Below are 15,000 nucleotides of genomic sequence, written 5' to 3' on the forward strand. Positions count from 1 at the left end.
CTACATTTTGAGTCTATACAGTTAGCACAATGTCAGCCTTAAACTGCTGCATCATGCTTATTATCCAAAATTCTGGGATTGGGGTGATTTGTGCCAAAGGGCCTGGGTGAGTTATAAGTAAGTAAGTAAGTAAACTGTATTTATAAAAGCACATTTATGACAGTTTGCACTGTCCAAAGTGCTGTACATAGTGCATTCAGTAGGTAAACAATGAAGGTAAAATAACAATAACCAAAATAGTAGTAGTAGTGCAGACGTAAGATAGTTAATGGGGAGGAAACACCAGGGTGTACATATGGGTTTTGAGCCTTGATTTAAAGGCAGAAATGTAGGGGAATCACATTTGTCAGGTGGCAGTTGGTTCCACAAGCACGGAGCAACTAGTGCAAAGTACATTTCTGAGAGTTGTGCCAGTGGCATGGCTGTATACGCTGGTCACCAAAAGTAAGTGATTGTCTACAGTAGCTCAGAAGAGACTGACATCTCCATTCCACTTAACGACAACACTGATGAGAGTTCAGATGGCCAGAAAGATGATGATGGTGACTTTGTCATTGTGAGCTTTGCAGGTAAAACCATTAGATCTGCTAGGCCTTGTTTAAGAAAACTGTCCTTCAATCTTTGTAAACTATTTACTTTATTTACTTTAAATACACCTTAAATAAGTGACTGTCAAATGGATATGTCTTGCATTACAGTTTATGAGATATATATCAATGGCACAATTCACCCCATGGTATTCTCTCCAACCGCACAACTTACACCACACCGGGGGCAAGTTGTGCATCAAGACAACTTTTTTTCTGAAAGCTATATTTCTTCAACAGTTTATTCCAGATCCAAAGTTTTTATTGCCAGGGATGCACAACACCCTGAAATATACGTACATATTTGAGTTGGAAACTTTACTGTCAAGGCCTTACTTTAAAGTCACTTTGAGTGAAAAGTTGCACAACTTAGGCCACTCTCCCCTATAATCAGAAAAATGTACTCAAAAGCCGAAAACTTGACTTTTATACGTTATATTATAACAACATCATTGTTACTCAGTTTGTAGCTGAATAAGGTCGATGTTTTTATGTACCAAGTTACTTTCTTCCAGCACTGAAATGTGAACATAAGGAGGACAGTTTTTTTTATCATTCCCAAACTAATGTCATGTTCCTCAAAACTGCTGCGAGAAATGCTAATATTTACATGATGTGTCCTTTAAGGTTTACAGAAACTGACACTAGCTCATCTGTATCTGTTCCAGTGTGTTTATAAACATGTGTGTGTGTGAGTGAGTGAGTGTGAGAGAGTGTGAGTGTATGTGTGTGTGTGTATGTGTGTGTGTGTGTGTGTGTGTGTGTGTGTGTGTGTGTGTGAACGAGACGAGACGGAGACACCACCAGCCCTTACCTTCGAATATGTTTTTCCTCCTTTGAGTTCCTGCAAAGAAAACAGGAAGTCAGTAATGAACCCACTGATCCAACTTTATATTACAGGCATGAGACACCACGCGCACGCACACACACGCACACACACACACACACACACACACACACACACACACACACACACACACACACACACACACTTTTTCCAGGGGACCACTAGAAGTCATAAAACACTTTTTTCCTGCGCCACTTATGAATACCTTTGGACAATATCTTGAGTGAGTTACAAACATGTTGACCGGAAGTTTTGAAAGTGGGGCTGGTAGTTTTGGAGAACACACACACACACACACACACACACAACAGAGTAGACAGGTAGCGGGATTCATGAGGGGATATGTTGTTTGACAACAAGCGTTCTCCAGAATCTCTGACTCCACCGTTGATCTTTTAATTGACAACATTTTTCAAGTGGACTTGATAAAAGTTCCCTAAAATCTTGGGCGTCCTAATAATAAATTAGCTCTTTTTTATTACAGGACAGATTGCTCAGTAAGACTACAACCTGTTTACCGGATTTTTCTGAATCAACAGTACGTCAGTTTCAAACCTTTTTAAAACACACTGTATTGATGTTATGTATTCGTACCTTTAGTTACGCACTACAGCTTTAAAGACAGTGTGTTGTTATTTGGTAGTACATTCAGTTACTTTGAGTGGCCTGAATTGTGCTATATAAATAAACTAGCCTTGCCTTGCCTTACGCACTATAGATAGTCGTACCTCCAGTTACGCACTATAGCTTTAGGGCTCACTCACACTAGGGCCGCTGTTCCGTGCCCGAGCTCATTTGCATACTAAAGTCTAGAACGTTTGGCTAGTGTGACCACGCCATCCGTATTCCAGCACGGAACAGCCCCTTGGCCACGGCACACTTGGGAGAGGCGTGCCAGAGAGAACGGCACAGATGCTAATGAGATGACACGCGCACACGCACGGATACGCAACCTGAGCTGGATGACGTAGTCCATGCGCGACCCTTCTTCCCCACAATAATTGTAAACAATGGCGGCAAGAGGTTCACGAGTGGGTCCCGGTGCGATCGCGAAGTGGAGAGTTTGCTAGAAATTTGGGCCGGCGACAGTATTCAATCGCAGCCATGGTCGCAGCTGGATAAGACCCACAAAAATTCGGAGGTGTTTGGGGCAATCCGCGACTACTGTTGTTCTCCATTGTTGTTCTACTAATTCCAGCAGCGAGTACGCTTGGTGATGACGTATGTATCGTAGTACGACGTGATGACGTATGTATGATGGAGCAATCGTGCCCGGGCCGCGGCTTTTGGGAGCAGTGTGACCACGGGCCAGCGGGGGAGTGGGGAGGGAAGGGGGGATCTTCCTGCAGCACGGAACAGGCAAACTTGCCTAGTGTGAGTGCGCCCTTAAACCCATCGTATTGACATGTGTATTCTCACCTTCCTGACAGACACCCTGCAGACAGACGGGTCCAGGACTCCGGTGTGCGGGTTGGCGCTCATCTTAGACACGAAGGTGAAACGCTTCCTCCACCGCACACAGTTCTGCTGGACCTCCTCTCTAAAGGGAGAGGGGAAAATAATATATATTAATCTCTGCGATGAATACTTTGGGTATTATTGTGCTTTCAATTTATATTTAATTCATTATTAAACTATTCATTAAACAAACTATCTTAAATCTGCCAAACTCTACCTGTAACTGTTTTAATTAGGCTATATTGTACTTTCACCCATTTAATTTTAATTGCTGCCACTTAATCTTCACCACTGTGTAAATGTTTCAATTGTTTTTCTCTTCACCTGTTGTTGTGTATTTGATGTATTTGCGTTGAATATTGTTTATGTATTGTTGTTTTTCCTTTGAATTTGTTTGAACTCGACGTCATTGAAAATGAGGGTCACCCCTCAATTGGTCTCTCGAGGATAAATAAAAGTTAAATGAAAAATGAAAAATTAATTTTCTGTAAGATGGTGTAGCAGCAAATAATGCCACTTTAAATACCTGCTACAGGGAGAGAGAAAAAAGTATATATCATAATTAATATTAAACATATACATCTCTGTGATAAATACTTTGGGTATTCTTGCGCTTCCATTTAATTATTCATTTCAAAATGATACACTGAAATAATCTATGTAAGATGGTGTAGCAGTTGATAACAAAATCCTTCTAGAATTTTAATATCATATAATATAATACAAATTCTGAACCAAGTATGTAATACATTTCAGCCATAATGAACAGTTGAGGTGTTTGTGTGGTCAGGTCTTAAAGCAGGTGTTTGAAAGTACGTCATCTCAAGTGCTTAGTTAAACAAATTAGTATTTGATAAATACGCGCAGACCACACAAATCAACATTCCTGTCTCGTTGCTGCGTTTCTATGACATTTCTTTGGAATTTATTGAAGCGCCAGTAACGTCAGCTTTTGTTTTCTGAGACAAACAAAGATCCGTGAGCCTGTGTGTGTGTGTGTGAGTGTGGGTGTGCGTGTGTGTGTGTGTATCCCTGTGTGTGTGTGTGTGTGTGTGTGTGCGTGTGTGTGTGTATCCCTGTGTGTGTGTGTGTGTGTGTGTGTGTGTGCGTGTGTGTGTGTGTATCCCTGTGTGTGTGTCCGTCTGTGTGCCTCTGTGTGTGTGTATTTACGCCTACTATGTTTGTGTTCCCAAACTTGAGCATGCAGGATGTATAGATACTTAATGGTTTTCCACTGGCATTTCTGACAGAACAAACAGTGTTTTACAGAAGTCTGTTCACCATTGTACACAGTGTCCTTAAACCTGCAGTGTGTAGAATTTTGTGTTTTATTTCCTAGCAGATTTTGTAGAAAGTAATTATAATATCCATAAGTACATTTAATTTAGTGCATAATAGCTGAAAAAAAAGTTTTGAATTATAATTTTTTCCCTTAGAAAGGGTCTCATATATGTCCATATTTCTGCATATTTTGGACCAAGGCCTAGTGCCGCCATCTTGAAAGTGTCATAGTTGGAATGTCATCAGGTGCATTGTTTAACATTTAGAATTGTTCTTGTCCTTGAGGGCCACTGTAGCTTCTGTTATTATTCGAAAGGGTTGGGGTTACCCAGGGAGTGTTGCATTCTAGAACTTTGTAGAACTTTCTTGATGATGTCATACTACACACTGCACCTTTAATGGGTATTTTGTGACAGTAAAACAGGAGGGAAAATCCTAAGAGACACACCAATGTTAGTCCACAAATGCTGCATATACCTACAAAATCATGTCAGGTTAATTTCATTAAGACAATGCAGGCAAAAATATATAGTTTTTTTTTCCAGCACTGCTCGATTTTGAAATTCAATGTTTGTCTACTTATCTTCCATAACATGTCTTCTTTCATACTAGTATAAATCAAAAGGTCCAACATGTACATTCAGGTGTTTATTTGACTAAACCTGGTCTGTTTTGCGTCTGTATATTTCTCCTATACAACCATCTTTAACGGACATTATCTCAACATTGGTTTTTTTTTCAATGCTCTGAACCAAATATCTCAACTTCTAAAGCACTTACATCAACTAAACTTTCCATAATCATTCTCAGCACTATTCTGAAGGTTATAAAGAGTTGATTTTCAAAGACATGCAAATGCATAATTAATTGTATTGTAATACAAAAAAAATATTGAATGTAAGTAATCAACTGGCAAAGTTCCATGATGATATCTTTAAGTTAAAAATGTCGCTCTATTCAAATGCAGTGTCTTTAAAAGAGAAATAAAAACTGTAGTCTGTGTCAAAAGCCATGGGAATCAGTTTTGTAAGTCAAGATAGTTTAGGAAAAATCTTCTCAAAACATGTTTTTCCTCAGCTGTGATAAATCCCAATTGGACAGGCTTGGTCATGAGTTTGTGAGACACAGATTTTTATAACTGTAAAAATGTGCTTTTGAGTGAGTCATAAAAAAACACATCGAATCGAAAATTATACGGCTCGGTAAAAAAATTTAAGAGACCAGTCCAAATGTTCAGTGTCTCTCGTTTTACTATTTAGAGGCATATGTTTGAGTAGAATGAACATTTTGGTTTTATAATATAAACTACTGACAACATTTCTACCAAATTCACAATAAGAATATTGTCATTAAAGAGCATTTCCGATAAGTAATATAGAGATGAAGATTTAAGAAAAAATCCAGACTGGTCTTTTTTTTCCGGAGCTGTACGTTTGCCAAGCCTTGTGTTTGGACTCACATGGCTGTTAAGTGGTTGGGAAAACTGTCCTGTTTATTCTTGGTGTATGTAAAAATACACAAACAACTACTGTGTGTGTGTGTGTGTGTGTGTGTGTGTGTGTGTGTGTGTGTGTGTGTGTGTGTGTGTGTGTGTGTGTGTGTGTGTGTGTGTGTGTGTGTGTGTGTGTGTGTGTGTGTGTGTGTGTGTGTGTGTGTGTTCCAAAGTAACCAAACAACTACTCTCAGACAATTTTACATAATTTGTTTCTACAGTACTTCTTATAAAACATGTCTGTGGCGAAGCTAGAGTGGCTAAAAATATGTTTTAAGCTGCCCTACTACTACTTTTTAATTTGTAGTTATTAGTGAAATATGTATGTCTTGAGTGTGTGTGTGTGTGTGTGTGTGTGTGTGTGTGTGTGTGTGTGTGTGTGTGTGTGTGTGTGTGTGTGTGTGTGTGTGTGTGTGTGTGTGTGTGTAGACGTCCAAAGTAACCAAAATAAGTACGTTTAAACTTTGAAGTTGCATGCCAATTATAGGGAAGGAAAAAAAATCCTTACGTGTAGGTCTTAATTATTTCTAAGTTATGAGAACCTACACTGGTTTGTAAATAACTATAATTTTGTCCAGTTAAATACAGCCCTAGTGTTATAAACAGCACCATCATTTGTGCATAGGTTTTTTCTCAATTGCAAGTGAAAGCAATGTTAAAGTTGTGCTTTTACCCTCTTAAAAAGGTGTAGTCAGTTTCCATGGCACAACTAGATTAGATTATCACATATATCGAACTAGACACTCGAACGGACCGTGTCACTTGTCTGAGTATACATGGCCTTTCAGGAATCGGATAAATGTCCGATGCATGGCTGTCTCCACTATGCTAGGTGGCGCTGTAGCCCTTTCAACCATGCTTTCAACAAGTGGTTTTAGAGCTACGTCCGGTTCCCTTCCGGCAATAACCCATGGTGTAGCCTATAACGCGCAGGCACACAAGCACAGAACGAGAAGTCCGATATGCGATATCCGATCCCTGTATACATGCAGAGAGAATGCCGACAATGAACGAGTTATCTAGGTGTTCTTATCCTACTTCTCTTGTCCGTTATTGTGCTGATTTGTGTGCGAAGTAGATCGGATAAAGGTGTTTACATGCAGTTTAAAAGTCCTGTTGAAGTCTTATTCGTTTAGTTACCCGATTATGAGTCTGCATGTAAACTGATTCTTGAACGCTTGATGTCAGAATCACTGGTCTGCTACCTGTCTGTCCTGTTTATTCTATTGGGAGAATTTATAGAAGCTATGGTGGCCTTCAAGGACAAGAAGCTATAGTTACTAAAGATGGCATCATCCACCACTGCCTCAGGTCTTTCCACAATATCAAGTGATGAGGTGAAGATGTATTTAGTTATTTATTCTATAGTACTTCTTCTTCTTGGTCTTCCAACAGGTGCATTTCCCCCAGGACGCCCACTATATATAAAAAAGGTTGTTAAATTTGTCCGTTCTCTGCTACTGTAGAAAGATGGCGGTGCAACATGGCGGCCTCAGCGCCCCGCTCCTATGTAGATATAAAAGGCTCATTCTAAGGTAATAAAGAAAATCATACTTTTATTTTCAAGTGGTGATAAACAAATGTACACACTGCACCTTTAAAGTAATTTTTTTTTTAACACAAGCATATATAGAACCACTTGAAATAGCACAGACACACACACACACACACACACACACACACACTTTCCAGGGGACACTAAGAAGTCATAAAACACGCCCCAAGAAAGCACTTTTTTCCAGCGCCACTTATGAATAGCTTTAGACAATAAGTTGAGTGAGTCACACACCAGCCCAACAAAAGCATGTGTCACAAATCGGAATGTGTGTATCAGTTTTGATTGTTCCTTGGAAACTGCTTCTATTGTTTTCTATTGTTTTCTGTGCTATTTACACTGTGTCTCTATGGGGAAGATGATTTGTTAATGTATTTTTAACCCTCATGCATCTTTTTTATTATTATTATTATTATTATTATTATTAGTTGGCATTTTCAAGCTTTATTAGATAGTACAGAGTTGAAATGGGGAGACAGAGAGAAGGGGGGAGGGGGATGACCTGCAGTAAAGGTCCACGTGTCGGATTTGAACCCGTGACCACTGCAACAAAGGCCTGAGCTGATATGGTACGGGCTCTATCCACTACACCACCAGAGCGCCACTACACCACCAGAGCGCCCCTACATCTTACTTTAAAACGCAGACTATTTAGCACAATGTTGTCAATTACGTTCACATTGTTTGTTTGCCCGAATGCTCAAATGTTTTTTTTTTTTTTTTTTCTTTGGTGGAGTCAGTGATTCTGGAGAACGCAAAATAACCTCTTGTCAAAATCAGTGAATATCTCCTCACGATCCACTACCTGTCTGTACTGCGTTTGTTAATATACACACTACAGCCTAGGCTCTGTAAACTGGTATGTAAACAAAAGGGTATGTAAACAAAGAAGCCACACCAAAAGCTAGCAACATGCCCAAACCGAAGTATGTTCTTATGACCCAATCATGTACTGGGCCCAAGCCAAATTTCCCCAAGGGACAATAAAACGGAGCCTATAACCCTAACATGGGTCGGCTTGATTTCAATTATTTTGATTTATCTGTAGACGGCGTATACATGAGGCAGTTAGATTGATCTCAGGAGACAGAAGGTGCAAATGACACACACGCACACATACACACAGTGACGCACACACACACACACAATAACAGTCAGACACACACACACACACAGTAACAGAGAGAGAGAGAGAGAGAGAGAGAGAGAGAGAGAGAGAGAGAGAGAGAGAGAGAGAGAGAGAGACATACACACACACACACAGTAACAGAGACACACACACACGCACAAAGTAACACACGCACACACAGTAACAGTCTCACACACACACAATAACAGTCAGACACACACACACAGTAACACACACACACACACACACACTAGCAGCTGCTCCTCACACTACCCCTCCCCCGTTAATTGTATTCACCATTATCCATCGTCTCTCCACAATAAGCACTGTGTTATTTATAACAATTAGCTCTCTACACTTTCCTTCTCTTTTTAGCCACATTTAAACATTTTCTCATAGTACGTTTTACTAACACACACTGAAGGTAAACTTAACTTTAATATGCTCATAAGATAAACTCTATTAGGGCCATTTTGAAGGTGTAGTAAATTGTATCTGTTGTGTTTTATCATTATTTTTATTCTTAAAGGAATACTTCACCCATACGGAACAGGCGTTCTATCATTATAAAATCACTATTATAATATAATGAATGAGGTTTTTCTTCCCTCAGTCTTCCCTCAGTCTTCCCTTGGCCCAGCGGTCCTGTTAATCCTAACCCTTACTGTGATGTCACAGTACGGAAACTGTAGGGTTAGACAGTGAGACCATAAAACACTCTTTCTGCCTTTTCTCAGGCTAGGATGAACCAATTTTTTTTTTTTTTGCACATTTATACTAAATAGGATCTCAGAGTTCAATACACCTTCATATTCCAACCGGTGAAGTAGGCCTTTAAGGCAGTTGCACACCGGGAATAAACGGCACGAAAAAGCAAATATTTTGGAATGTGAATTGTGTCGCGTCTTACTTTAAGAAGCGACGCCCCAGAAAAATCGAACTCAGTTTGAAAAAAATAAAAGCCGCAAATTCGCGAAGCAAAATTACGTCGCTGGTGTGTGTGAAGCGTGTATTGACTCTGTATACGTTCGGTAATTATTGATAACGTGTAAATTAATCGCACAAATAAAACGCGCCCGATGTGCAGAGGCCTTTAGACGTATTTACTAGTATTTTACTGTGCTTTTATTTTCTACAAATAAAAGTGTTTTTTTTACACATTGTAAAGCACTTTGTGAAAAGCGCTATATAAATAAATTTTACTTACTTAAAGGTGCAGTGTGTAATATGACATCATCAAGAAAGTTCTACAAAGTTCTAGAATGCAACACTCCCTGGGTAACCCCAACCCTTTAGAATAATAACAGAAGCTACAGTGGCCTTCAAGGACAAGAACTATTCTTAATTTTAAACAATGCACCTGATGACATTCCAACTATGACACTTTCAAGATGGCGGCACTAGGCCTTGGTCCAAAATATGCAGAAATATGGACATATATGAGACCCTTTCTAAGGGAAAAAATAATAATTCAAAACATTTTTTCAGCTATTATGCACTAAATTAAATGTACTTGTGGATATTATAATTATTTTCTACAAAATCTGCTAGGAAATAAAACCCAAAATTCTACACACTGCAGGTTTAATAACGTGTACATGATTGGTGTCATCTAGTAGAGAGATAGATGTCAATGCTCCCTTGCCAATTTTTTTCCTATGGGGAGAATATACAGAAGCTACGGCGGCCTCCAAGGACAAGAAGCTTTAGTTACTAAAGATGGCATCATCCACCACTGCCTCAAGTCTTTCCACAATATCAAGTGATGAGGTGAAGATGTATTTAGTTATTTATTCTATAGTACTAGTAGTATATTAACAACATACTTGTGAAAATGATGCACCTTGCGCACACACACATACACACACACACACAGTCTACAAACCAAATCAAGAGGTGAAAACAGAGGGTTTTCCATCACCCCTGGATAGATTAACCATGGAAACAAGTGGAGGTTTTCAAAGGAGTAGGAACACAAAAGCAGAGAGAGAGAGAGAGAGAGAGAGAGAGGGACTCACTCTCTCACACTAACACCTCTTATCACAACCCCCCCACACACACACTATTGGTCCTTTAGTGTGTATCGGGTTAGCGTTCCAAAAACCAAATTCCTGAGTCCAGATGGCTTTGTTCAGGCACCATGGAAACACACACACACACAGTCACACACAGTCACACACACACACACACAGTCACACACACCAAAGCTTTGCCAGAAGCTTACAGACGCTCACTATAGTATTTCAACTTTTAGACGTTTTTACAAGTTTACAAGCAACCTGCAACCTTTGTAGCCTACATCTTCTGTTCACTCACTGTTTTATGCGTGTGTGTGTGTGTGTGTGTGTGTGTGTGTGTGTGTGTGTGTGTGTGTGTGTGTGTGTGTGTGTGTGTGTGTGTGTGTGTGTGTGTGTGTGTGTGTGTGTGTGGGCGTGATTTTGAAGTGGATCTGTTAAAAAAAAAAACTAATCATTTTTAAAAGGTAGGGTGATAAGAATTTATTTTTTTCATTTTTCAGAACAGACTTAGTAGAAAATGAAATATATTATTATGCATAAAAATAAATGTATTCAGACAAATAATCAGTTAAACTTTGGTGAACTTTGTCTGGTATTTGTACTTTTGACCGATATTAAACTGTCTTGATTGTGCTGACTGTTTAGGGGACAGAGACATAAAGAGTCCAGAATAGGGGAAGCTGTCATAACGTATTAGCTGTGTTGCACCTTTCACTTTCTCTCATGTGAACTTCCCTGTCTGGGGTTGCTCCGGTGGCGTAGTGGATAGAGCGCGTACCATATTGGCTCCGGCCTTCGTTGCAGTGGTCGCGGGTTCAATTCCGGCCCGTGGACCTTTACTGCAGGTCATCCCCCCTCTCTCTCTCTCTCTCTCTCTCTGTCTCCCCATTTCAACTCTGTACTGTCTAATAAAGCTTGAAAATGCCGAAAAATTATCTTAAAAAAAAAGAACTTCCTCTGTCTGCTCTACTAAGTTAAGTTGCTTCATTGGTTGGAAATCCACCTTCAAGCTTTACTTACAGTGTGCATGCTGAAAAAGAAATCAAGTGTTAATACACAGGCTAGGCTCTGTAAGTAGGCATGGAAACAAAGGCTATACTACAGCCACAGTATGGGGCGACTGTGGCTCAGTTGGTAGAGTGGGTTGGCCGATGATCAAAGGGTTGGAGGTTCGATCCCCGCTCTGCCACCTGTGTCATAGTTGTTGTGTCCTTGGGCAAGACACTTAACCCACCTTGCCTCGTGTGAATGTCGATAGTTAGCCTGCTATCGGTGTATGAATGTGTGTGTGAATGGTAACGTCGGAAAGGAAAACAGGTCTCCCTTGCAAAAGAGTCTTCAGTCTAATGGGATTTACCTGTATAAATAAAGGTTAAAAAAAAAAAAAAAAAAAAAAAGTATGTAAACATAGGTTGCACACCGTAGCTCGCAACATGCCAGTTTACAGAGCCTAGGCTGTGTATTTAAATAACAAAAAGGGTTTTGCTTCATAAAAGTGTCCTAATTTTTTTGTGATGTTGTTGCCTGTTGGGTGTAACCAGACCATCCATTAAAAAGGTTCAGTAAGCGGAATGGTTCTTTTAGCTAACTTCCTGTCAGTTACTGCAGTTAGCAGTCCCCTCGCTCGTCCCTACGTCACCACATTAATGCACTGCGGTCTTCAAGCAGCGAGTTATCTGGCATCATCTCAGATCCATAAGTGTGATAAAACATGATAAAAACCATCAAAACAGACATTGGGAAGGATTTTTACCTGCTCCGCCATTGTAGGCGCATAAACATTCACCCATCTGTCGCTCTGGCGTGCACCGGCAGTGAGACCATGGTGTGTATATATTATATATGAGTGAGACGAGTGTCGGTTTATAGCGTTCTCTCTTCTGATTGGATTTCGGGATACTACAATAAGTTAATTTGCCGATTACATGCAAAGCAGCTGACTGAGAGATCGGCTTTATGAAACGCGCACATTGTGTAAGTGATCACTGTATGAATAAAGAGCGATTTAACACTTATATTAACACAAATAAACCGTTTACTTCACCTTTAATGCCTCTGGATCTGATTTAGGATTAGATTTTGAAACTTCATGCAAGTGCATGTCGATACTGATTCCATAATAGTCTTTTGTTTTTTTAACATCGATTATATAAACAGCTTGAATTTGTTTGTGTTTTGTCAGAGGCAAAAGTCGGAATTTGGATAATCAGCTTCAGTAGAACCACACACACACTCACACACAGACACAGACACAGACACACACACACAGACACACACACACACACACACACACACACACGAGCAGCTATACTGCTGATCACATAAACAGAAGAGTGAAAGCAGACGACGTGATAACGCCCCGGCTAAGAAAAACTCACACAAAGCCAGCCATTGTGTGTGTCCTCTTCCCTGTATCTGTCTATCCCTCTCTAGGCAATACTTTCATACTGTAGATAGAAAAGGCTCATTCAAGTGATTACACACAAATTGAAATATACTTTTTTTTATCCTTTATTTAACTAACTATCGACATTCACACGAGGCAAGGTAGGTGAAGTGTCTTGCCCAAGGACACAACAACCACGACACAAGTGGCACGGCGGGGATCGAACCTCCAACCCTTCGATCAATTGCCGAACCGCTCTACCACCTGAGCCACAGTCGCCCCTTCTTATGAATAGTATATTCCCTTTTCTACCAAGTCTGTTCTGAAAAATGCCAAATAATTCTACACAGTGCAACTTTACAAAGCCAGCCATTGTGTGTGTGTCTGTCCTCTTCCCTGTCTCTCTCCCTCTAGGCAATACTTTCATACTGTAGATAGAAAGGCCTCATTCAAAAGGTTAGAAAAAAAAACGTATTTTCAAGTGATGTCCTGTGTTCTTGTTGTGCTGTTGTTGTTGATGTTGTTGTTGTTGTGGTGTCCTAATGTTGAGATTTTATTGTTCGTATTGTGTTGTTGTGTTTTACTGTTAGTGCTGTTAGAGTTGTACAATCGTGTGTTATTGTTTTTATACTTCAGTGTGAGGTTTCCCTTTTGACAGAGATGTGATCCTCTGTTTCCTGCCCGGGGACTGCAGATGAAAATGAGTTTATAGCTAAATCTGGTGCTGCTAATGAGTTGTGCATTGTCCCTGCTAAATAAACAAATAAATAAAAGTGATTATACAGAATTTAAAACATACTTATGAATATTATATTCTATTTTCTACCAAGTCTGTTCTGAAAAATGCGTTACAAATAATTCTACACACTGCAACTTTACAAAGCCAGCCATTGTGTGTGTGTGTGTGTATACTCTTCCCTGTATCTGTCTCTCCCTCTCTAAGGCAATACTTTCATACTAAACAGCTGGACCAAATTACTGTATTTTTGAATAACTTTGAAGAAATTGGCCGTGTAAGTCTCTCAACGAAATGTTATTTTTCACAGATGTTAATAGACCAAAACCTGATGTTTCCCACACACATTATAGTGAGAGAAAATAGCTCAGGAAAAAAGTTGGACTTCTAAAATGAAACTTCGGTATACAAGTCTATATGTAATTCATTGTCACAATTGTAGACACAGCAGGCCAAAATATATATATAGTTTTTTCAAGCACTGGTCAGTTTTCAGATTTGTCTATCTATCTTCCATAACATGTCTTCTTTCATACTAGTATAAATCAAAAGGTCCAACATGTACATTCAGGTGTTTATTTGACTAAACCTGGTCTGTTTGCGTCTGTATATTTCTCCTATACAACCATCTTTAACGGACATTATCTCAACATTCGTTTTTTATCAATACTCTGAGCTAAAAATCTCATCTTCTAAACCCCTTACTTCAACTAAACTTTCCATAATCATTCTCAGCACTATTCTGAAGGTTGTTACAGAAGGATTTGTTCACATGTTGATAATTGTCTGATTTATGAGACATTTTGTTCCTAAAAACATATTGAAAATGCATTTTGTTTATGTGTGTGTGTGTGTGTGTGTGTGTGTGTGTGTGTGTGTGTGTGTGTGTGTGTGTGCGTGTGTGCGTGTGCGTGTGCGTGTGAGTGTGTGTGTGTGTGAATGTGTTTAGAAATGTCAAGTGCTTTGGGGCTGAGAAAATCGTCTAAAAAGCGCTACAGTATAAGTCAAGTGCCTTTACTGTTTACCATCTACTCATGTCTTTCCTGCTTCCTGGAAAACCCTTACATAACCAGAACACAGTGAATTTATCACGCTGCAGCTCAAGTTACAAGAACTGGAATCAAGTTCGTTATGACCTTCTCCCCTTGCTGCCAAAAGAATCTCAAAAGTTGGCAAGAGGACAGATCATAAAAACGACTGTCCAGTAATCAGTGCATGTCATTTCTGTTAGTGTTTACAAGTCTCCAGCTGTCTTGTGTTTAAGGGAAATTCAACCTAAATGAATAGTTATCCAGTGCGATTTTGATTGCACCAGAAAGCCTGAAATGTAAACATAAAGTCCAGGATTTAAAGATATATTGCGTAAATTATGTCGCCCCTCTCCCCCCATGAGGAATTCTGAGTTATAACAACAACACTGTCAGTGCATCTACTTGTGTTAAAGCCTTCAGTGATGGCGCATGGACTTTATACCTTCTGCTATACGTCCAGGTTTTTTTTCATAGCAGTAG

At 39.6% G+C, this 15,000-nt stretch overlaps 1 protein-coding gene across 1 annotated transcript in view; it reads right to left on the minus strand.

The window, feature by feature from the left end:
• Positions 1-15,000, minus strand: part of eeig1a (estrogen-induced osteoclastogenesis regulator 1a) — a gene marked incomplete at both ends in the record, with an annotated part of 37,757 nt that overhangs the window by 13,020 nt on the left and 9,737 nt on the right. The window contains 2 exons of the mRNA XM_080044029.1: positions 1,402-1,431; positions 2,854-2,974. Coding sequence (XP_079900155.1) covers positions 1,402-1,431; positions 2,854-2,974 — 151 coding nt within the window. The remainder of the gene's footprint in view (positions 1-1,401; positions 1,432-2,853; positions 2,975-15,000) is intronic.

Source organism: Ammodytes marinus (assembly GCF_949987685.1).
Source record: "Ammodytes marinus genome assembly, chromosome: 2".
In the NCBI taxonomy this organism is placed as follows: Eukaryota; Metazoa; Chordata; class Actinopteri; order Uranoscopiformes; family Ammodytidae; genus Ammodytes; species Ammodytes marinus.